At 41.1% G+C, this 23,529-nt stretch overlaps 1 protein-coding gene across 1 annotated transcript in view; it reads right to left on the bottom strand.

Moving 5' to 3' along the window:
• Positions 1 to 6,236: 6,236 nt before the first annotated feature.
• LOC124805060 (myrosinase 1-like) overlaps positions 6,237 to 23,529 on the bottom strand; it is a 231,969-nt gene continuing 214,676 nt past the window's right edge. Inside the window, exons 13-14 of the mRNA XM_047265484.1 lie at positions 14,774 to 14,905; positions 6,237 to 6,544 (exon numbers count right to left, since the gene is read on the bottom strand). Coding sequence (XP_047121440.1) covers positions 6,495 to 6,544; positions 14,774 to 14,905 — 182 coding nt within the window. The 3' untranslated portion in view covers positions 6,237 to 6,494. The remainder of the gene's footprint in view (positions 6,545 to 14,773; positions 14,906 to 23,529) is intronic.

The raw sequence follows: 23,529 nt of genomic DNA, 5'->3' as shown, positions 1-23,529 counted from the left end.
TCCAAGACCCAGACAAACCAGTAATATCGGACTGACAGAGCAAGTTATGCAAGGGCTGCCTGCTGATGCTGCAGGTACTACGGTCATGAGGAGTACTGGGGTTGCTTCAACCTGTGCCCAGACAGGGCCACCAGAGGCGCTGAAGCATCGACACAGCAGAATGACGGAGCCACCACGGGGCGAACAACCTCATAACTTCACGCTCAGGCCATGATTCTGTTGCGGCTTTTGTGTTAGAGACCAGTATCATAGCAAAACAAGGGTAGGTCGGGCCCTTATAAATATTCCTTGTTTTCGGTTAGAGGCGATACAGCTTGCTAGTAACTAGCTATCAGCAGAGACCGTTAACAGTCTGCAGTGTTTGTGTATACCAAACAATGAGTCTACATGGTTCTAAATGTCTCGCCCACTGGACTTAGCCACTGCTAACTGCGGTGCTGCTGTTCATGTCGAGTGCGATGCTCGGGACTCAGTGCTCACCACCTTGCGTGCCACGAGGACGATCTGCTTCACCTGCTGTCAGCTCCCATCCTGGAGGCCTCTCGCTCTTGTTCGCCGCCATGCAGTCATTCAAACATCATTTTGTTCCAGCAGACTTCTAGCTGCCTGCGTCTGCTCTGGGCAAACTCCACAGCTGTGAGTTACCTCTGACAGCCTAAATGTGGAAGTGTTGTGGTTTACACATAAGATGAAGCAGTTGTTTACTTCTAGTACGATGTTTTCGATCTCAGTCTGTAGTGAAGATGTTATATTCCACGAACAGATGAACATAATGAATGCCACAACTTGTAAAGCATTTAGCATATTGCTTACGAATAAGTACTGGAAAATGACATAGAGTCTAAATTGACCAAGAGCACAACAAATAAAGGATAACTATACAGCCTACTGTGGACAATCTTCTCTTTCACATTGTTAAAGGTAATAGAAAAAACAGAGAATTACTGTTGTTGTTGTTGTCTTCAGTCCTGAGACTGGTTTGATGCAGCTCTCCATGCTACTCTATCCTGTGCAAGCTTCTTCATCTCCCAGTACGTACTGCAGCCTATATCCTTCTGAATCTGCTTAGTGTATTCATCTCTTGGTCTCCCTCTACGATTTTTACCCTCCACGCCGCCCTCCAATGCTAAATTTGTAATCCCTTCATGCCTCAGAACATGTCCTACCAACCGGTCACTTCTTCTTGTCAAGTTGTGCCACAAACTCCTCTTCTCCCCAATCCTATTCAGTACCTACTCATTAGTTATGTGATCTACCCATCTAATCTTCAGCATACCTCTGTAGCACCACATTTCGGAAGCTTCTATTCTCTTCTCGTCCAAACTATTTATCGTCCATGTTTCACTTCCATACATGGCTACACTCCATACAAATACTTTCAGAAACGACTTCCTGACACTTAAATCTATACTCGATGTTAACAAATTTCTCTTATTCAGAAACGCTTTCCTTGCCATTGCCAGTCTACATTTTATATCCTCTCTACTACGGCCATCATCAGTTATTTTGCTCCCTAAATAGCAAAACTCCTTTACCACTTTAAGCATCTCATTTCCTAATCTAATTCCATCAGCATCACCCGATTTAATTCGACTACATTCCATTATCCTCGTTTTGCTTTTGTTGATGTTCATCTTATACCCTCCTTTCAGGACACTGTCCATTCCGTTCAACTGCTCTTGCAAGTCCTTTGCTGTCTCTGACAGAATTACAATGTCATCGGCAAACCTCAACGTTTTTATTTCTTGTCCATGGATCTTAATACCTACTCCAAATCTTTCTTTTGTTTCCTTCACTGCTTGCTCAATATACAGATTAAATAACATCGGGGACAGGCTACAACACTGTCTCACTCCCTTCCCAACCGCTGCTTCCCTTTCATGCCCCTCGACTCTTATAACTGCCATCTGGTTTCTGTACAAATTGTAAATAGCCTTTCGCTCCCTGTATTTTACCCCTACCACCTTCAGAATTTGAAAGAGAGTATTCCAGTCAACATTGTCAAAAGCTTTCTCTAAGTCTACAAATGCTAGAAACGTAGGTTTGCCTTTTCTTAATCTAGCTTCTAAGATAAGTCACAGGGTCAGTATTGCCTCACGTGTTCCAACATTTCTGCGGAATCCAAACTGATCTTCCCCGAGGTCGGCTTCTACCAGTTTTTCCATTCGTCTGTAAAGAATTCGGGTTAGTATTTTGCAGCTGTGACTTATTAAACTGATATTTCGGTAATTTTCACATCTGTCAACACCTGCTTTCTTTGGGATTGGAATAATTATATTCTTCTTGAAGTCTGAGGGTATTTCACCTGTCTCATACATCTTGCTCACCAGATGGTAGAGTTTTGTCAGGACTGGCTCTCCCAAGGCCGTCAGTAGTTCCAATGGAATGTTATCTACTCCTGGGGCCTTGTTCCGACTCATGTCTTTCAGTGCTCTGTCAAACTCTTCACGCAGTATCGTATCTCCCATTTCATCTTCATCTACATCCTCTTCCGTTTCTATAATATTGTCCTCAAGTACATCTCCCTTGTATAGACCCTCTATATACTCCTTCCACCTCTCTGCTTTCCCTTCTTTGCTTAGAACTGGGTTTCCATCTGAGCTCTTGATATTCATACAAAGGTCTCTTTAATTTTCCTGTAGGCAGTATCTATCTTACCCCTAGTGAAATAAGCCTCTACATCCTTACATTTGTTCTCTAGCCATCCCTTCGTAGCCATTTTGCACTTCCTGTCGATCTCATTTTTGAGACGTTAATATTCCTTTTTGCCTGCTTCATTTACTGCATTTTTATATTTTCTCCTTTCATCAATTAAATTCAATATTTCTTCTGTTACCCAAGGATTTCTATTAGCCCTCGTCTTTTTACCTACTTGATCCTCTGCTGCCTTCACTACTTCATCCCTCAGAGCTACCCATTCTTCTTCTACTGTATTTCTTTCCCCCATTCGTGTCAATAGTTCCCTTATGCTCTCCCTGAAACTCCGTACAACCTCTCATTTAGTCAGTTTATCCAGTTCCCATCTCCTTAAATTCTCACTTTTTTGCAGTTTCTTCAGTTTTTATCTACAGTTCATAACCAATAGATTGTGGTCAGAGTCCACATCTGCCCCTGGAAATGTCTTACAACTTAAAACCTGGTTCCTAAATGTCTGTCTTACCATTATAAAATCAATCTGATACCTTCTAGTATCTCCAGGATTCTTCCATGTATACAGCCTTCTTTTATGATTCTTGAAACAAGTGTTAGGTATAGAGAATTACTACAATGACGAAAAGTAATGACTTTATTCTATGATGCAACATCCACAAACTGACAAGAACGGAGGGTGAAGAACGCCTATAAAGGGAACTTATCAGTCACAGCATTTTTGGCATGTTTTCACCATGCTAGTAAATAGTTAACGACTAGTCACCATACATGAAAACGAAGGCACCTGTCTCTAGGCCAGCTGTGGCTGTTAGACACATTCTATTGTCATTGCTTGCTAAAATAGTTTCGTATATAAGGTGGAAAAACAAAACGCGTTTTAGTTTTACAAAGATTTGTATGTTTCGAACCGGTTTTTGAATTATTAGGCTATTATCGTGAAACGACTAGCATCCACAAGAGGCACTAGAGCGTAGGAAATCGGACATTAAATTTCGTTTATTTCACGTCGATGATCAGACTACCGGTTTCAGTCTATAATGAGCATCATCAGATCTGTTTTACGAAAATATGTCCCAATATACTGGAGCCATACTGGCATCGAAAGCTAAACACAAAATTAGCGCTAGCATCGTCAAACATAAATAATGGTATACACAAGAGTCATCATGTCAGTTGCACTACTGTTCAGAACCAGATATTAGATGCAATGATACTATGAATACTCTTTGGTTGCATCATTAAGTCAGAAATGTCAAATTGAGCACTCGTCACTTGTGATATGCATCCAAATTACAGTTTACGAGATCGGTATTATCAAACACAGCACATAATGGAAACACACAAAATTAAAATACAGAAGTTGTATGAATGTGATACTGAAGTTTGTAACGGGAAGCAAAGTAAAATATGCGACAATCTTATTGTAATACAAGCAGTGAAGGCGCTAGAATTTTTGGGCCGGAGGTGAGCGTTTTAGGCCCATACCCCAATTTTTTTAGATATAGTAGTCAGATAATTTCAAAGCAAAAAATCAAACTACGTCTCTTTTAAGAATTACTTTTAAAGTTTGCAGTTTACATAAATGTAGTACTTTACAAAATAATGCCTTGTTTATAGCTCATTTTAGATGAGAAATCTTTTATAATCTAATGGGCGGGCTAACTCTGAGATCATAGGTAATCCAAAATCCGCTCTTGCTCCAATGACGTTCTCAAACAACTCTTAACTCCTGCAAGGACGTTGAATGACTGCTATTATTGGTCAACAGAAACAGACAGAAAGCACGAGGCTACCATTATGTTTAGAAATATATTATTAAATTGCTCCTCTTTCAAATCCTGCTTTTTAATGTCCACTCTTTAAAAAGACGCCATGTTTCCTACATCCTTTGATAGTACACAATCGCCTACCCTTAGATAGTTACAGGTGAGACCAAATGTTGTCTATGGCAACATATTCTACAGTTAAGATTCTTACAACTGTATATAGAATAACATTGAAAACATTTTGTTTAAAATTGTCCTGTAGGCTCAAGTTGAAATCTTCTTCTTGAAATTTTTTTCTAAAATGCGTTCTCACTAGCCTTTACGTTTCGCTTTGTCGAGTATCGGTACCCTCAAGTGATATTTGAACACCTTTTGTACCTTGAAAATTTCTGAGTAAATAGTACCCCAACTATTTCCTATTTTTTTAATTCGTTGCTGTAATCTCGGCTTGTCAAAATTTACTTTTGGTCGCTGGGCCTCTGCACTAGAGGCTGACTGATGGCGCAGCTGGCTGATCGACTGAATAAAAGTGAAACAAAAGTGCAAGCGTAACTGTTTTAAATATTTTTGTCTACAACGTCGTGACAGTTCTCAAAGGTTCCACATGCAAGGTTCTACATGCTTAATCGTATTCCCCTCATATGCTTCCCTTCAGTTCGTATCGGCTACCTTTAGTCAGAACTTGTACAGTAAATGGGAGTGTGCCTCGAGTAATCTCCAGCTATGTCCATTTTCAGTCGGTGTAACTGCTATGGCTCTGCCTATTTGACCAATATACTGTTTGTTACAGCGAGTGCATGTGATTTGATAAACACCACAATTATTTAATAAATCTGCTTTATCCCTGCTGTTGAATAAGATATGAGCTGTGGTACGTCTTATGCAAAATGAAGTTTTACATTTGCAAGATTTGAAAGTTTTGGCTAATTCTTTCGATGACTTTCCTAAACACGAGAAAGTATACCAGCTAATTTTAATTACGGCTGATGCTACTGAGTGGACATAGAAGTAGATCAAGATCTTTCTTTCTTATGTGAAATGTTGTCAACTAGCTCAGGGTTACAGGCATCGCTGCACGCAGTAAATATAATTGTGTCCGTTTCTGGTTTGACACTGGAATAGATGTGACGATGGTTCTGGTCTGTGAAATAATAGTTAAATCGACAGCCTAGCTGCAAACCGGCGTTGATATACATCATTGAGGACATGGTGAAAATGTGTGCCCCGACCGGGACTCGAACCCGGGATCTCCTGCTTATATTTCAGACGCCAGATGGATAGAGCGTCTGCCATGTAAGCAGGAGATCCCGGGTTCGAGTCCCGGTCGGGGCACACATTTTCACCATGTCCCCAATGATGTATATCAACGCCGGTTTGCAGCTAGGCTGTCGATTTAATTCCAGAGAAGCTGCACGGTCAGCAATGGTATCTGTTCTTTCGGGAACAGATACCACCTTCATATATAGATCTGGCGTGTGTTTTTATTGAAATGTGGAAGGAGTTTCACACTATAACAGCACCGGTACTCAGTCATGAGTTTGCCGAGAGTCATCAACAGTTACAGTGACCTGTAGAGTGCAGAGGGTGTTTCATTAACTGGAGGCGACCGTTTTCCTGCCCGTAACTTGACGTTGTCTTTCTGCACCTCAAATATTTACGATGATATCTGCAATTATTTTAATCCCATTACCTTACAGGCAGCGCATAAGATCTAATCACACAGTGTACTTGTTTATACTGGACGACGTGCAGTAATTGACTTTGGTTTACATATGTTATATCCAACATTGTACGAAATTGTAATAAAAAGTATTGTTGTAGTTTGCAAGAGTTGCTTTAATTTTCCAGACAATTTGAAAATAGTGACTACGTACTCATCAGAGTTCAGAAGGCTGTTCTGACATAGTTTCAATTCATAGACAGTAGTTTTAACAACATACGAACATTCGTTACATGTTCTGGTTAGTGAGGATGGAACTGTCTTGGTTGCAGTTCTTGAAACAATGTTACGTAACAGACATGAAATACGTCTGTCGAAGCAAAGCAACTTCTTCTGCAGTCTCCTTTTAGAGTACGCTAAGACGCCCGTGATCGAGTTCCAGAATTTCGAACCGCAGCTTGATGTCCTGTAACATAAAAGACGAGAGTGTGATAATATGTAGCTATGGTTCATAAGACAAATTAAAAAAATGTTGTGAAGATTATTTGCCCTGGTTTCCCCTTTCTGGCTCCCACCACCGACTGTCTGTAGCCGCTTCGGCCTTATTTTCAAGTCACTCTTGCTCAAGCAGAATAAGAACAGTTTTAACCCTTTAGGATGTGAGTGTAGCCGCTTCGGACTTAATTTCAAGTCACTCTTCCTCAAGCAGAATAAGAACAGTTTGAACTCTTTAGGATGTGAGTGTGCGAATGCATCTAAAAAGGCATGGGAAGCTTGATGTAGTGTTTTCAGTGATTTCGTTTACTCTCAGTAAATAAATGTATTAAATACATATTTTGCATCAGAGTTGGTTTAATCTCCCGCCTTCCTCTGTGGATAGCAACATAAAACTAAATGTTATCATGTATTCACTCAAACGAAGAGACCACCCAGCAATTTTATTTTTTCAATTTTTTTTATATTTATGGTAGGTGAACCCAAATTAAATGTGCCAAAGCGTTTCACAGCAGCTCTCGAACATTCTCGAGAAAATAGATTTTCAAAATTTCCATGATACGTGATTCACTAAAGTCAAGGTAATGTCCATAATGGGCTGTGTGGTCATCTTGGTAGCATCGGGGAATGATAGTCAAGTAATGAATGGATCGCTGGTTCGAATCTATCTGTGGTCTTTCCTTTCCTTTTTCCCGTTCAGTTCGAATACGTACATCGCTTAGAAATAAAATTCATTAAATATATGCTAATTAACACCTATCTAATCATCATTTTTTATGAAAAATGCATGTCTTCTTGTGTCTCATTACGTAAGGCACACAAAATTCCAGTTTTCATTGCAAATATAAATTCTCAATTGTTGTTATTTTATAAAAGAGTGTTAATAAATTTCAAACGGTTTTAAATTAAACAGTCGCTCTTAACATTCTTTACGAACTATCGTTAATTAAGAATTTATATGTGCACTGTGTGTGATACGTAATTAGAAAGAAGAAGATGTGCATCTTTCATAAAAGGAATGATGATAAGATATGCGTTAATTAGTACATATTTTATGAATTTTGTATTTAAATCATCCAGGTAGCCAAACTGAGCGAAAACAATAAAACGAAAAAAAAAAGACTCCAGCGCGATCCGAACCAGCGATCCCTTCATTACTCAACTATCATTCTCCGACACTACCCAGTTCTTTTTTTTTTCAAACTTATATTGAACAAAATGCAGATTCATTACATGATAATAGAATACACATAGAAATATTGTAAATGATAGGGTACCACAACGCTACACATAAAAAGATACTACAGCAGTTTTTCCAAAATAAAGATTTTTAATTTCCATTAAATTGTGTTGGCAACGCCAGTTATTGTACCACTTCTTGTTATTGTACCACTTCTTAAATCTTCGTTATTTTTATTATTATTTTGAGCTTTTCCTCATTACAGAGGCTTATCTACAACATAATAATTTACTTGGAAATTACAATACAAACAATAAACGTTCTTAAACTATATTTTTCAAAATATTTCTCCAGGTGTTTCGATCTTGTGTGTCCTCTTCCTCTGCGCCCATTCTCCTCATTGTGTGCTGTACATTTTGGAGCCAGGTTGTCATAGGTCGTCCTCTTCTTCTACTCCTCCCCGGTTCCCACTCCAGTATCAATTTTGGTATTCTGGTTTTCTCCATTCGTCGTACATGCCCATACCACTGTAATTTCTTCCTATCCATTATGTCATATATTCTTTCTTTTATTTCCATTCTCCTTATTATTTCGGTGTTCCTTGTCTTATCTTTCCTGGAGATTCTTGCCGATCTCCAGAAGTCCATCTCTAGACCTTGTAATTTTTTAATGTGCTTCATGTTAATTGTCCAGGTCTCCGTTCCATACAGAACCACACTCTCTAATATGGATTTGTATATTAATTTTTTAGTTCTGCTCCATAAGACTGAGTTAAGCATCCCAATGGCCCTCCGTCCGCTACTAATACTTTTATTGATTTCTGACTCTGATTTTTCCTCGATTTCTAAAATGGATCCCAAATAACAAAAAGTGTTTATCTTTTTGATTTTCTTTCCTTCAATGTATAGCTCATCTAAATCATTAGTCAAGTATTCGGTTTTTTGGTAATTAATCTTCAAACCCCAAGTTTTGTATGCTACTGCTAGTTGATTGCACATGTAGTTAGCATTCTCCCCATCAATAAATTATGTAGATAAACATCTCATATTCCTAATCCCATACTATTACATTTACGAGACCATGTTCTAAGGCTAATATCTATATAGATTTTAAATAATGATGGTGACATGGGACAGCCCTATATTTTTTGAATTTTCCCTATGTTTCTCCAAAATCTGTCGTAATGTGAAAATATGGTCTACATATGATCTCCCAGCCGTGGATCCACATTGTTCTTCTTGGGTTCTAAAATTTTTTTCCAGTTTGTTTTTAATTATTTTCGCAAAAATTCTCATTACTGTGTAACACAAATTCCTCAATAGTTTGAACAAATTTTGCTATCTCCTTTCTTAAGTATTGTATTAATGTAACCCAGCTTCATCTCGCTGGGTATTAAATCTCCATGTATCATTTTGTTGAAGAGCTGTGTTATCAGTTTCACAATTTTGTCACCGCCATATTTCAGACACTCCAGACTGATATTGCCTGGTCCCGGTGATTCACCATTCTTTCCTGTTCTCAATCTGAAGTACTTCACTTTCTAAAATCTGGATCTCATCATCTTCATGTCCTTTTTCTTCCACTGTTCCTTCTTCTACATATTCTTCTCTGTCCTAATTTAATAATTTTTGGAAATACTCTTCCCATTCCTTTTGTGTTATCAGTTGGAGATTAGTTTTGCTTTTTGTATCCTTTCGAAGCCCTTTTAATACTGACCATGCTTCTTTTGCTCTCCCAAATCCTGATTTGCTATTCGCCTTGGCACATGTTCTTTCCCATGCTTCATTTTTTGCCATCCTTAAATTTTTCATCACTTGATTCTTCTTTTCCTTGTATATTGATCTTGTTTCTTCTGATTTATCATTCAACCATTGAAGGAATGCATTTCGTTTTTCTCTGACGAGGACCTCTAGTTCCTCTGACCACCACTCTGATGCACGTTTGTGGTTGCTATCTTTTTTACCCAACACCTCTGTTGCTATGATTTTCACATTACTTTTTATATAGTCATCTGTACTTCCTTCAAATGATTCAACCAGTTTCCTTTCTATCCTGGCCGCAAAGAGTGTTTTGATACTTTCGTCTTGTAGGCTGCCAATATTAAAAGGTAACTTTTCATCTTTCTCAGTCTGGTTCGTTTTATTTATGTTACTTGTATCATTCCTTGCATTCTTCCATGGCCAGAAAGACTTCATTTTTAATAGATAGTGGTCTGATCCACACTGGGATCCTCTATAACACCTGACGTCTACTGCCTTGAAACTACTTGTTTGCCTAATGATAATATAATCTATTATAGAACGAAGTTCTTTAGTGTTCTGTTGCCAAGTATATTTATGAATGTCCTTATGTTTGAAAAATGTGTTGGTAATTTTTAGATCAGATTGTTCACAAATTGCAATAAATCGTTCCCCATTGTCATTATATTCGTCCTCTCCATGTTTTCCTACTATTCTACAGGATTATCTAATTCCTACCTTTCCATTCAGATCTCCCATGATAATCAGCTCCTTTCTTCTTGGGATTTTTTCAATAGTCTCCCTGAGGGTGTCCCAGAATGTATCTTCGTTTATTCTTTAAGATTCTTTGATGTTCCTTGATGAACTATATATATATATATATATATATATATATATATATATACTTGGAGTGATGGGCATTTCATCAATAGAACGTAGTAGGTACAAATTACGATGCACCAAACGTAACTGTTGTTTTTCGCGTCTGTGAATGGTTTCCAATCCGGTTTTGTGATTTGCTGTATTGTTATGGCGTTCTCACTGGTTCTGTTGATAATTGCTAACTTTTTCCTGATCCATGTCCAACTCTGATTCTCGTAAAAATATGTGTCAAGGTTCCAATTAGTTGGCATTTCGTAAAATGTGGTGAAAGTCTTCCCTTTATTTTGTGTAGCCTTTGTTCGTAGGTACGACCTCGTGGAGATGCTCTGGGGGTCTGATATCAGGGTTCTGAACGTCTCGTACCTTAAATACAAAAACGTACGAAAATCAGATTGCCAGGTGGGCAAGGAATTCAATTGAGCTGTCCGCATACCAATTATAGATTTCAAAAAGATCGATGACGACAGATACTTCTTAACGTAGCGAGCGAATCTGAAGTACCCAAAGTTAATCAGATTAGTTAAAATGTGTACAGACGAAAAATATGTCGTATAAAGACACCTGTAGGAGAAATTGAAAATTTTAATGTCTGTACTAGACTGAGACATGCGAAATCTATTTCATCTATTTTATTTAACGTCGTGTTACATGATACCTACAGAGAATTTACTAACACTGATCCACAAGGGATCCAACTGGACTTGCCTAGGCAGATGATGTTGGTTTAATAAGTGATTCCAGAATACAATTAATCAGAATGATGCACAATTATTACAAATTCGCTGAGAAAAAATAGTTACGTCTGAATGAAGATGAATTAATTGGTCATAACTAAGAAAATGCGAAGTGATGCATCTTTGAAGGTAGATGGATTTCAAGACAGCTAATCGCTTCAGTTACTTACGGAATCTTTTTAATATTCAACAGAATAGATATAGAAATAGACGCATGTTAGCATTTTCAGTTATATCAGCTTTTTAAGGAAAACAGCAGTTACATGCCTTCGAAAGTCGCATGTATTAGCCAACTATTACACAGGTAACATTAGGCCGAAAAGAAGCATTGGTATTTAGAAAGAAAAATGAAAAGGTGCTGTTAAATTTCTATAGGAAATCTCTAAACAAAGTTTTTGGCTCTAGAATTGACGACAATGACATGGAATTGAGGATAAGATAAAGTGGTGAACTACAGGAGTTGGACAAACACTGTAAAGTCGTCGAAGCACAAAGGAAGAAAAGGCTGAGCTGCGCTCGTCACCTAAGAGAATGGACCACACAGAATATCATTTTCTTCTTTTATGCTTCAGTCTCCTGACTGGTTTGAAGCGTCTCGCCACGAATTCTTCTCCTGTGCCAACTGCTTCATCTCGGAATAACACTTGCAACCTACGTCCTCAGTTATTTGCTGGATGTATTCCAATCTGTGTCCTCCTCTACAGTTTCTGACCTCTACAGCTCCCTTTAGTACTACGAAGGTTATTCCCTGATGTCTGAACTGGTGTCTAACCATTCTGTTCCTTCCTCCTGTCAGTGTTTCCCATATATTCCTTTACTCATCGATTCTGCGGAGAACCTCCTCATTTCTTAGCTTATCAGTCCACCTGATTTTCAACATTCGTATATAACACCACATCTCAAATGTTTGGATTGTCCATGTTTCACTACCATACAATTCTGTGCTCCAAACGTACATTCTCAGAAATTTCTTCCCCAAATTAAGGACTACCTTTGATACTAGTAGATCTGTTTTGGCCAGGAATGCCATTTTCACAAGTGCTTGTCTGATTTTTACGTCCTCCTTGCTCCGTCCGTCATGGGTTATTTTCCTGCCTAAGTCACCACCAATCGTCGTGTTTACTTTCTCACTGTTCTCCTTTCTACTGCTTCTCATTACTTTTGTCTTCCTTCGATTTCTCTATCCACATGCTGTACTCATTAGAATGTGTATGTTCAGCAGCAGATCATGTAATTCTTCTTCACCGCCACTGATGATAGGAATATCATCAGCGAATCTTATCATTTATATCCTTTACCTTGAATTTTGATTCCATTCTTGAATCTTTTTTCTAAATTTCCGTCATTGCTTCTTTGAGGTGTAGGGCGAAAGATACATCCCTGTCTTACACTCTTTTTAATCCAACCACTTCTGATGGAATGTTATCTACCACTTCTGCGTTATCTGATTTTAAGTCTTTCACAGCTCTTTTAAATTCTCATTCTAATACTGGGTATCACCTGTCTCTCCTATATAGACGCCTGTTTCTTCTTCCGTCACGTCTTCAGACAAGTCGTTCCCCTCACAGAGGCCTTCAGTGTATTCTTTCCACCTACCCGCTCTCTCCTTTGCATTCAACAGTGATATTCCCATTGCTCACTTACTTTTACCGCTCCTGCTTTTAATTTCAGCGAAAGTTGTTTTGACTTTGTTATATACTGAGTCAGTTCTTCCGACAGTCATTTCAGTTTTCGATTTCTTCACATTTTTATTTACCTATTTCGTCTTAGCTTCCTAGCACTTCTTATCTATTTATTTCATACCTAAGATGCTTGTACTTCTGTATTCCTCGGTTTCCTTGAACATTTTTGTATATCCTTCTTTCATTTATCAACTGAAATATTTCTTCTGTTACCCATGTTTTCTTCGCAGTAATCTTCTTTGTACGCATGTTTTTCTTTCCTACTTCTGTGGTTGCCGTTTTTAGAGGTGCCCATTCCTCTTCAACTGTAGTGCCCATTGAGCGGTTCCTTATCGCAGTATTTATAGCCTCAGAGAACTTCAAGCATACTTCTTCATTCCTTAGTACTTCGGTACCCCTCTTCTTTGCGCATTAATTCTTCCTGACTAGTCCCTTAAATTTCAGCCTACTCTTCGTTTTTACTAAATTGTGATCTGAGTCTATATCTGCTCCTTTGTATGCTTTACAATCAAATATCTGATTTCGAATCTCTGCCTGACCATGATGTAATGCAACTGAAATCTTCCCATATCTCTCTGTCTCTTCCAAGTATACCCTCTAGTGTTGTGATTCTTGAACGGAGCATTCGCTATCACTGGCTCAATTTTTTTGCAGAACTCCTTCCTCTCTCATTCCTAGTACCAAGTCCATATTCTCCCGTAACTCTTTCTTCTACGCCTTCTACTGCAACCACATTCCAATCCACTGTAACTATTCGATACTCATCACCCTTTGCGTACCCATTACCCTTCACTATCCCCCTCATACACTTTCTCTGTCTCTTCACATTCAGCTTGCGACTTTGGCATGTATAGCTGATCTATCGTTGTCGGTGTTGGTTTGCTGTCGATCCTGACGGGAACAACTCTATCAGTGAACCGTCCACAGTAAAACACACTCTGTCCTACCTTCCTATTCATAACGAATCGTAGTCTGGTTACTCCCGTTATATCATTTTCTGCAGCTGTAGATATTACCCTATACATATCTGACCAGAAATACTTGTCTTTTTGCATTTCACTTCACTGAACCTCATTGCATCTAGACTGAGAATTAACATTTCCCTTTTGAGATTTTCTAGCTTCCCTATCACGTTCAAACTTCTTATATTCCACGCCACAGTTCGTCGAATAGTGCCCTTTCGTTAATTATTCAATCTTTTTCACATGGTCACCTCCTCCTGGGCAGTCCCATCCCGGAGAACCGAATGGGGAACCAGTCCGGAATCTTTTGCCGATGGAGAGATCGTCACAACACTTTTTAAATTACAGGTCACATGTCCTGCGGATAAACATTATGTGTCCTTAATGAAATGGTTTCTATTGCCTTCTGCATCCTCATGCCCTTGATCATCGCCGATTCTCTGTCTTTTAGGGGCAGTTTCCCAGAGGGCATGTGAGTGCTCTGAATCTCTGTCCGCTCCTGCGCCATCTTTGACAAGGTCGTTCGCTGAATGATGGGTGACTTCTTATGCCAGAAGTCTTCTGCCGCCATTGTTGATTTCCGTTAAAAATCTAATCGGTAGCGACGTTCGCATCTGGGATCGAACACGTTTTGATTACTAATTAAAGACGCTACCCCCAGATCGAAAGAGGGAATGAGAGAAAGGGGGAAGATCCAGAACTAGGTAGCGAAACATCCGGGAGGACGCAGCTACGATGAATGGATGAACAGTGCACTTGACAGGAACAACTGGAGGAGACTCCTACAGCAGGCGTACCGTGGTAAGACCCTTGCCGCATGAAAAGTTAAAAAAGCTTTAGAACCTGAGGTGTTGAGTTAGCCTTCAACAGACTGTAAAATTTTCCCAAAAAAGTTGCGTGGAGTGCATTGTCGCTTACACATCTACAATTCCACAAATTTTATACCTTCCAGATCAAATGATGAAATAACACAAACATTATCAAAAAGCTACTTTTTGTAAGCTGAAAATTGTACGCTTACCCTGTCGGCCCCGATTTCTGCCTCGCATTTCATTTGCTCGCTGGTGTGTTGTTCGTCCTTGCTGAGGAACTGATACCTTCCGATGACTTCTTGGAACAGACTTACTTTTCTGCTCATCCGGCCAGACGTAGCCTACAAAAACACAAAAAATCCATTACTCAGCTTCGAGGCATCAAAGACAGGCAATAGCAAAACACATTTGTTCAGGTGAACCCCACGGCACGCCAAGGATCTTTGCACAGTTACGAACCGTACATGACTAAACATCAGGCTTAATCTTAACAACCTACTAGACTTGGGAGTTCTACAGAGTTTTCTTTCCTGCAAAAAAATTTAATTAATTGGAGATACCTGAATTCTTATCTCACCCGCATAATAGAATCACGAAAGAAAAAGCAAGGCGTTTATGGCTGTCTCACTAATCACCGGCGGTCGCTGTGGGCTAGAGGTTCTAGGCACTTCAGTCCGGAACCGCGCTGCTGCTACAGGCGCAGGTTCGAATGCTGCCTCGGGCATGGATGTATGTGATCTCCTTAGGTTAGTTAAGTTTGAGTAGTTCTAAGTCTAGGTGACTGATGACCTCAGATGTTAAGTTCCATAGTGCTTAGAGCCATTTGAACCATTTGAACTAAGCAGCCAGTTCAGGCATCGTTTTTGCATTTGCGGAATAACAGAAAAATTCAGTGACATTAATATTTTGCAAATCTGATAAGAACTTACAGAGAAAAAATTCATTCAATGTAGGAATTTGAGCGTTGTTGTTATGGCCGTGTGAATAACATACCACTTGGTGTGAACATGGCATACCTCTTGCTTCGACGGCGCCGGTTACCAAAGAGGCCGACGTTATTTCCCAGGCAGTGAACCATGCTAGCGGATGCAACAGCGCAAAAGTCTACACAGTCAGTGTGATTTTACTCTGTAAATTCTTGTCAGATCTACTATCGTGGTGCCATGGAAATAACTCAGAAAAAAAATCAAAGGCGAATCCTGTATCCCGATGAACAGCCAAGTTGAGGAATCGCTTTGGTCTTTGTTTCGAGAGCCTGTGATGAATCGTATTATTATTTTTCTTTCTTCGTTCTTTTCTATATAAAGCAAAAGGTGAAGTAACGAGGTGTTTTCTGGCAAAGATAATGTATTTACATCAGTCACACCCGTCTGTTCATTTCGCCCTCGCCGAGAATCCTGCATCAGGAGGTTCGAAGCAGACAAGAGGAATTTGCGCAAGCAGCGAGGGGGCGATCCTGTGTCTGCATTGTCATAATCAGCACTACACATAATAGAACTAATGTTAAACAGTGCGTAGCTCAAAAATCTGAATAGTGATCATAAATGTATTGACATTGAAGGTCTGTTGATATTGGTACCAGTTAAAATTCACCCACGTTATGTCTACAGATTTAAAAATTACCTTCTAGTTTCTTTCAGTTATTCTTTCCAATCAACTTTTTTAGTTATTCAAGCAGCAATTATTAATCATTTTGGATTATTTGCTCGCCCGTCTATATGCAACGATTCAAGCCACCGATCACTATTAGTTTAGGTGAGTGAAAATGAGTCAAAAATCATTTGAGTCCGAAAAATGATGCCTCTCACCTTGTACAGATTAATAATGTTGCTCACACACACAAACTGATTCTCACATGAGTATCTTCGCACCGAAGAATGTAGTGACGCATATTTATGGAACGTAGCTGAATTTCTGAGTCCATTATTAAATCTCCAAATAATCTTCTGTACCGCGTAATATTGGTCAACACGATTCTAAGCCACGTCATTTTTCAAAAAAGTAAGATCAAAAAACCAAACGAAATGTGAAAATCTCAATACATTTGCATTCAGACTACTTGGAACTACGTTCCATAACGTCACTTTTAAACTCAGTAGGCTGTGTTTTAACGTTTCACTACACCTGAAAATTACTAAATCTCGAAACCGCAATCACAATAAATATTTTTAATTCTTATATGCGGAATGCCTACGTTTAGTACTTTCAGCAGAGACTTTCACCAGAGTAAAGCAGAACCTGCAACTGCAATACTGTCGATGACGCAATAGAGGAGGATTTCCACAGATTGATATAAAAGTTTACAATCCGGTAAAAGGTTACAAAAACGCAACTAACAACACAAACTTGCTGCAAGTCCTAATACTGGTAATTCTATAAGAACCACATAGAATTGTTGGTATTTGTAAGCATATGCTGTATGGGAAACCAGCTATGTTCCTTTGTGGTCAGGAGAATCAGCTGCTTCTGATTTCATATTATGCTATTAATGTAACTGTTTTGGCTATTTGACAAATGTGATTTCCTAAAACAGACAACTGTCAACATTTATTTATACAGTTCTAGGTGTTTCTTCTACAAAATAAGTATGTTGTAACAGAATATACTAGCAAATATGAGAAAGCAAAATTAATAAAAACTCAGTCAAATTACAAAAGAATGCATGTTTGGCAGCAATTTTTGTTCTTTTCTAGCGATTCTTAAATTCTCTATTACTTGCATTAAATGATAGATGGAACATATTTTTTGCTAGAAGGGTCAGCTCATAAACTGTATAAAAACATGTCACTCATCAAAACTACTTTTTTAGTATGAAATAGATCTACAAATGCAACAAGTAGGTGGGTGTCACTCTCGTGCTATTTTTGCAATACGATCTTATGCTGATATTAGCACGTAACAAACGATACTGATCTACTCCCTGATCCTGACAAAGGTATTCTCATCCTAGGTGCGATACAAATATACAGGGTGATTCAAAAAGAACACCACAACTTTAGGAATTTAAAACTCTGCAACGACAAAAGGCAGAGCTAAGCACTATCTGTCGGCGAATTAAGGGAGCTATAAAGCTTCATTTAGTTGTACATTTGTTCGCCATTTCAGCCAATAAAGTTTTTGGTCCCTTTTTCTTCGAAGGTGCTACTGTAACTGGACTACAGTATCTGGAGATGTTAGAGAATTGGCTGTTCCCTCAGCTCGAACAAGAAGCACAACAATTCATATTTCAGCAGGATGGAGCGCCACCACATTGGCACTTATCTGTCCGTAACTACCTGAACGTCAACTACCCGAGGCGATGGATCGGCCGCCAGGCAGCCCGTGACAGAGCACGTCATCACTGGCCTCCAAGAAGCCCTGATCTTACCCCCTGCGATTTTTTCTTATGGGGGTATGTTAAGGATATGGTGTTTCGGGCACCTCTCCCAGCCACCATTGATGATTTGAAACGAGAAATAACAGCAGCTATCCAAACTGTTACGCCTGATATGCTTCAGAGAGTGTGGAACGAGTTGGAGTATCGGGTTGATATTGCTCGTGTGTCTGGAGGGGGCCATATTGAACATCTCTGAACTTGTTTTCGAGTGAAAAAAACCTTTTTAAATACTCTTTGTAATGATGTATAACAGAAGGTTATATTATGTTTCTTTCATTAAATACACATTTTTAAAGTTGTGGTATTCTTTTTGAATCACCCTGTACTATGCGAGCTCAAAAAGGAAGATACAAACCTGGAAACACAAACTTCAAATGGAAAATATAGGTTATTGAGTTTATGGCTTGGTTTCTTCATGCACTGAAGACATTCAGAAAACACCATCTCAATGCAATCAGTATGACGAAAAGTCATGCAAAGCTACAATTCAATACAAGATAAAATCTGAAAGTTATTTATGCTTATTTTGAGCACCAACTCTGAATAATTCGAATGCAATCACTAAATTACATCAATATTTCCTTCGAGACAAAATTTTGGTCTGTAAAACTATCAATACGCAGTACAATTATGAAATTTTGGTGTGAACAGACAGAAGGAATTCTAATAATTGCTAAAAAGACAACTGTTGACGAAGAAGTGCATGATCTCACAAGTAAATGACTAGAATATCGAATATACCGAAATATACACTGCCTGATAAAAAAAAAAGTGAAGCACCCAGAACACTTGGTCGGCTGTCAACGTAGCTTCATACACATACACACCACCGCATCGGCTGGTATGTAAATGATTGGAGCTGAAATTCTCCGTGACAGAAATGCGACCACAGTGCAGTAGTGACGTTCGTGTTCAGTGTTACCGTTCCTCTTAGGGTATAAAAGGTCCGTGAGAAGCCTCAGATGTTGAATGATCAATGTGAGGGACACTTAGGTGCTGCGTAGTTGTATGAGACAGCGTCATCAGCACCTGGCAGAGTCTGAAACTCGGTGTGGATTTGCATTTGGCCAGCTGGTCGAATGCAGATTTGTGGGGCATTCGGATGTGACGGTGGGCCGGTGTTGCGTTTTGTTGCAACGTGAGGGCAGGCAGACTTGTCGCCAAGTTTTGGGTAGACCACGTCTGACTGCCATAAGCGAGGATCCCCACATTCTGCACCGAGCACACACTGTGACCCTGCCACTCGAGAACAAGTAGTGGATTCCTTGTAGCAGTCCTTGACGTCCTGCACCACTGGCCGGAGAGTAGCAGCAGACGGCCAGAGAACTACCGTCTCATGCGCAGGTTGCCACTAGCAATGGCTGCGAGCAGAGTGGTGGCGCTACTGGGCAACGTGGACTGCTGATTAAGGGCATGGTACTGTGTCCAGTGGTGCATTACCCTGGATGACCACCACAGGCGACTGTTGCTGGAATCTGGGCAGAAGCCTCATTTCTCCAGTGTTTCAGAGAGGCCTACGGTCATGGTGCAGGGAGCTATTGACTAGACTACAGGTCACCCTGCGCCCTCTTGTGTGTGTTATCTCTCATGCGACATTATCGCAGCGCAGCTCTTCAGCAGGACAGAGCTCATTTACACACGACTCTTGTCTCTATGAACTATCTACGTCTCCAATGTGTGGGACCAGCTCCGACGTGACGGCGTCCCTATGCCATTATCTTGAATATAAAAGGCCAATATCGGAAGTTGCGGACCAGCTTACCTCTGAAGAAAGAAGTGCTGTAAAAATCCGAAAGTAAAATACTAAACAAAATTTTTCTTCACTGTAACACATTCTCTGCCCTACCTTCCTACTCGTAATGAAACCTATGCCACCCTTTTTTCCATTGCACCTCCACTATATCTAGCTTGAGCCTTTACATTTCCCTTTTCAGATTTTCTAGCTTCCCTACGACGTTCAAGCTTCCGACATTCCACGCCCCGACTCATAGAATGTTATCGTTATCTCTTTCTCATTGTCAGCTTCTCCTTGGCAGTCACCTCGCGGATCCCCTTCCCAAATGAATCTGTGCAAGTATCTAGACCAGGTGAGGTGTAACGCCACGCTGAAAACGGGCTCTTTGTAAATCTGACTCGATTTTGTAAGCATTAAAATAATATCGTATACCCTCGAAGCTTCACTTCGTTTCCTCTGTCCTTTCTCGGTGTTCCACATTTTATTTTTCTTCTTCAGGTAATGTATTTCATGAGGGTCACAAGATGTGGAACAGTATAAAATGAAGAAAGATTTTGTTTCACATAAAATCGGCGACAAGGTCATTGCAGTTGTCAAGCCAAGTGATGTTTATTGGAAGTGGACAGACCAGCAAGCATGTGCAGGCAGAGGGCAGGACTGCGTGCTGTATAATCGCCCAACCGCCTCTCCACTGAAAAGACTGGAGGTTCTCCGAGGATACGTTTTGAGTATTTTGGTACAAGGGACCAGTGGTCACCGTTTGCACGTTAAAAAACATTGTATTTCGTTTGATTCCTTATCACCATTTCTCTTTGTATCTTTATTGCACTGAAAATATCTGCACTGTACATAGACAGTAACACACAGCAGTATGGAAAGTGACGGCTACCACATCAGAGTATTTTCACACCATTACGGTTGTTTCCATGATTGCACGTTACTCGTTTATCGCTGTTTTAAAATTATTTTCACATAAGTAAAGATAATTTAGGTAGCAAATCGAATAAATTATAACCAAATCACTACTCCGTAAGAAACCCCCTGAGACGAGGAGTCTCTTATACCAAAATACACTCCTGGAAATTGAAATAAGAACACCGTGAATTCATTGTCCCAGGAAGGGGAAACTTTATTGACACATTCCTGGGGTCAGATACATCACATGATCACACTGACAGAACCACAGGCACATAGACACAGGCAACAGAGCATGCACAATGTCGGCACTAGTACAGTGTATATCCACCTTTCGCAGCAATGCAGGCTGCTATTCTCCCATGGAGACGATCGTAGAGATGCTGGATGTAGTCCTGTGGAACAGCTTGCCATGCCATTTCCACCTGGCGCCTCAGTTGGACCAGCGTTCGTGCTGGACGTGCAGACCGCGTGAGACGACGCTTCATCCAGTCCCAAACATGCTCAATGGGGGACAGATCCGGAGATCTTGCTGGCCAGGGTAGTTGACTTACACCTTCTAGAGCACGTTGGGTGGCACGGGATACATGCGGACGTGCATTGTCCTGTTGGAACAGCAAGTTCCCTTGCCGGTCTAGGAATGGTAGAACGATGGGTTCGATGACGGTTTGGATGTACCGTGCACTATTCAGTGTCCCCTCGACGATCACCAGTGGTGTACGGCCAGTGTAGGAGATCGCTCCCCACACCATGATGCCGGGTGTTGGCCCTGTGTGCCTCGGTCGTATGCAGTCCTGATTGTGGCGCTCACCTGCACGGCGCCAAACACGCATACGACCATCATTGGCACCAAGGCAGAAGCGACTCTCATCGCTGAAGACGACACGTCTCCATTCGTCCCTCCATTCACGCCTGTCGACAGGCGACACCACTGGAGGCGGGCTGCACGATGTTGGGGCGTGAGCGGAAGACGGCCTAACGGTGTGCGGGACCGTAGCCCAGCTTCATGGAGACGGTTGCGAATGGTCCTCGCCGATACCCCAGGAGCAACAGTGTCCCTAATTTGCTGGGAAGTGGCGGTGCGGTCCCCTACGGCACTGCGTAGGATCCTACGGTCTTGGCGTGCATCCGTGCGTCGCTGCAGTCCGGTCCCAGGTCGACGGGCACGTGCACCTTCCGCCGACCACTGGCGACAACATCGATGTACTGTGGAGACCTCACGCCCCACGTGTTGAGCAATTCGGCGGTACGTCCACCCGGCCTCCCGCATGCCCACTATACGCCCTCGCTCAAAGTCCGTCAACTGCACATACGGTTCACGTCCACGCTGTCGCGGCATGCTACCAGTGTTAAAGACTGCGATGGAGCTCCGTATGCCACGGCAAACTGGCTGACACTGACGGCGGCGGTGCACAAATGCTGCGCAGCTAGCGCCATTCGACGGCCAACATCGCGGTTCCTGGTGTGTCCGCTGTGCCGTGCGTGTGATCATTGCTTGTACAGCCCTCTCGCAGTGTCCGGAGCAAGTATGGTGGGTCTGACACACCGGTGTCAATGTGTTCTTTTTTCCATTTCCAGGAGTGTAGAAAAAAAAAAAACTTATAACGTGACACAGATGCCAATGGCTATAACAGCAGTGAAAATATAATATATTTTACTACATTAATTACAATAATAATGTAAATAGTAGGTCAGTGAGACTTTTGGGTTTAAAGGCCCATAACTTAAAGGCCTATCCCATGATTTAAAAGGATGTGTTTTAAAGGGACGCATAGTAATGTGGGTTCTGGATGTAAAGAGCTGTTATGTCAAGGTCGCTGTGATGGATAGCGGGTTCTGGATTTAAAGGGATGCTTATATCAAGGTCGCTGAGATGCATTGTGGGTTCTGGATTTGAGGGGCTGCTAGTGAGACTTCCGGGAACCCCCTCCTCCAGCGCATCGCGGCCCGTCACGTCCCTCCACCACTATCGCAGCTGCATCTCGGGCAGTTGTGTTTGGTCAGCGGACCACAGTACCCATGCTGGTACCAAGTGGTGAGGCTACCCACCACTGCGAGAGTTGTAGCCTTCCAGAGCCACTAAGAGACAAGGTCCTCCCCCTCTCCCAAAGCCCCTATTATTACTTACTATAGTTGTCTTATTCTCGGTCCAGACTTTGTAGTGAGAGGATATAACAGGGTTATCGTACTTAGTAAACGGCGGCATAAAATACAACGTAATGCGCTTGATCATACAGTGTCTGACTTAACTACACTACTCGCCATTAAAATTGCTACACCACGAAGATGACGTGCTACAGACGCTAAATTTAACCCACAGGAAGAAGATGCTGTGATATGCAAATCATCAGCTTTTCAGAGCATTCACACAAGGTTGCCGCCGGTGGCGACACCTACAACGTGCTGACATGAGGAAAGTTTCCAACCGATTTCTAATACACAAACAGCAGTTGACTGGCGTTTCCTGCTGAAACGTTGTTGCGATGCCTCGTGTAAGAAGGAGAAATGCGTACCATCACGATTCCGACTTCGATAAAAGTCAGATTGTAGCCTATCGCGGTTACGGTTTATCGTATCCCGACATTGCTGCTCGCGTTGGTCGAGATCCAATGACTGTTAGCAGAATATGGAATCGGTGGTTTCAGGAGGGTAATACGGAACGCCGTGCTGGATCCCAATGGCCTCGTATCACTAGCAGTCGAGATGACAGGCATCTTATCCGCATGGCTGTAACGGATCGTGCAGCCACGTCTCGATCCCTGAGTCAACAGATGGGGACGTTTGCAAGACAACAACCATCTGCATGACCAGTTCGACGACGATTGCAGCAGCATGGACTATCAGCTCGGAGACCATGGCTGCGGTTACCCATGACGCTGCATCACAGACAGGAGCGCCTGCGATGGTGTAGTCAACGACGAACCTGGGTGCACGAAGGG

Source organism: Schistocerca piceifrons, chromosome 7 (assembly GCF_021461385.2).
Source record: "Schistocerca piceifrons isolate TAMUIC-IGC-003096 chromosome 7, iqSchPice1.1, whole genome shotgun sequence".
In the NCBI taxonomy this organism is placed as follows: Eukaryota; Metazoa; Arthropoda; class Insecta; order Orthoptera; family Acrididae; genus Schistocerca; species Schistocerca piceifrons.
Note: the sequence above shows the minus strand (reverse complement) of the source record. Positions and strands in the feature narration are given on the sequence as shown.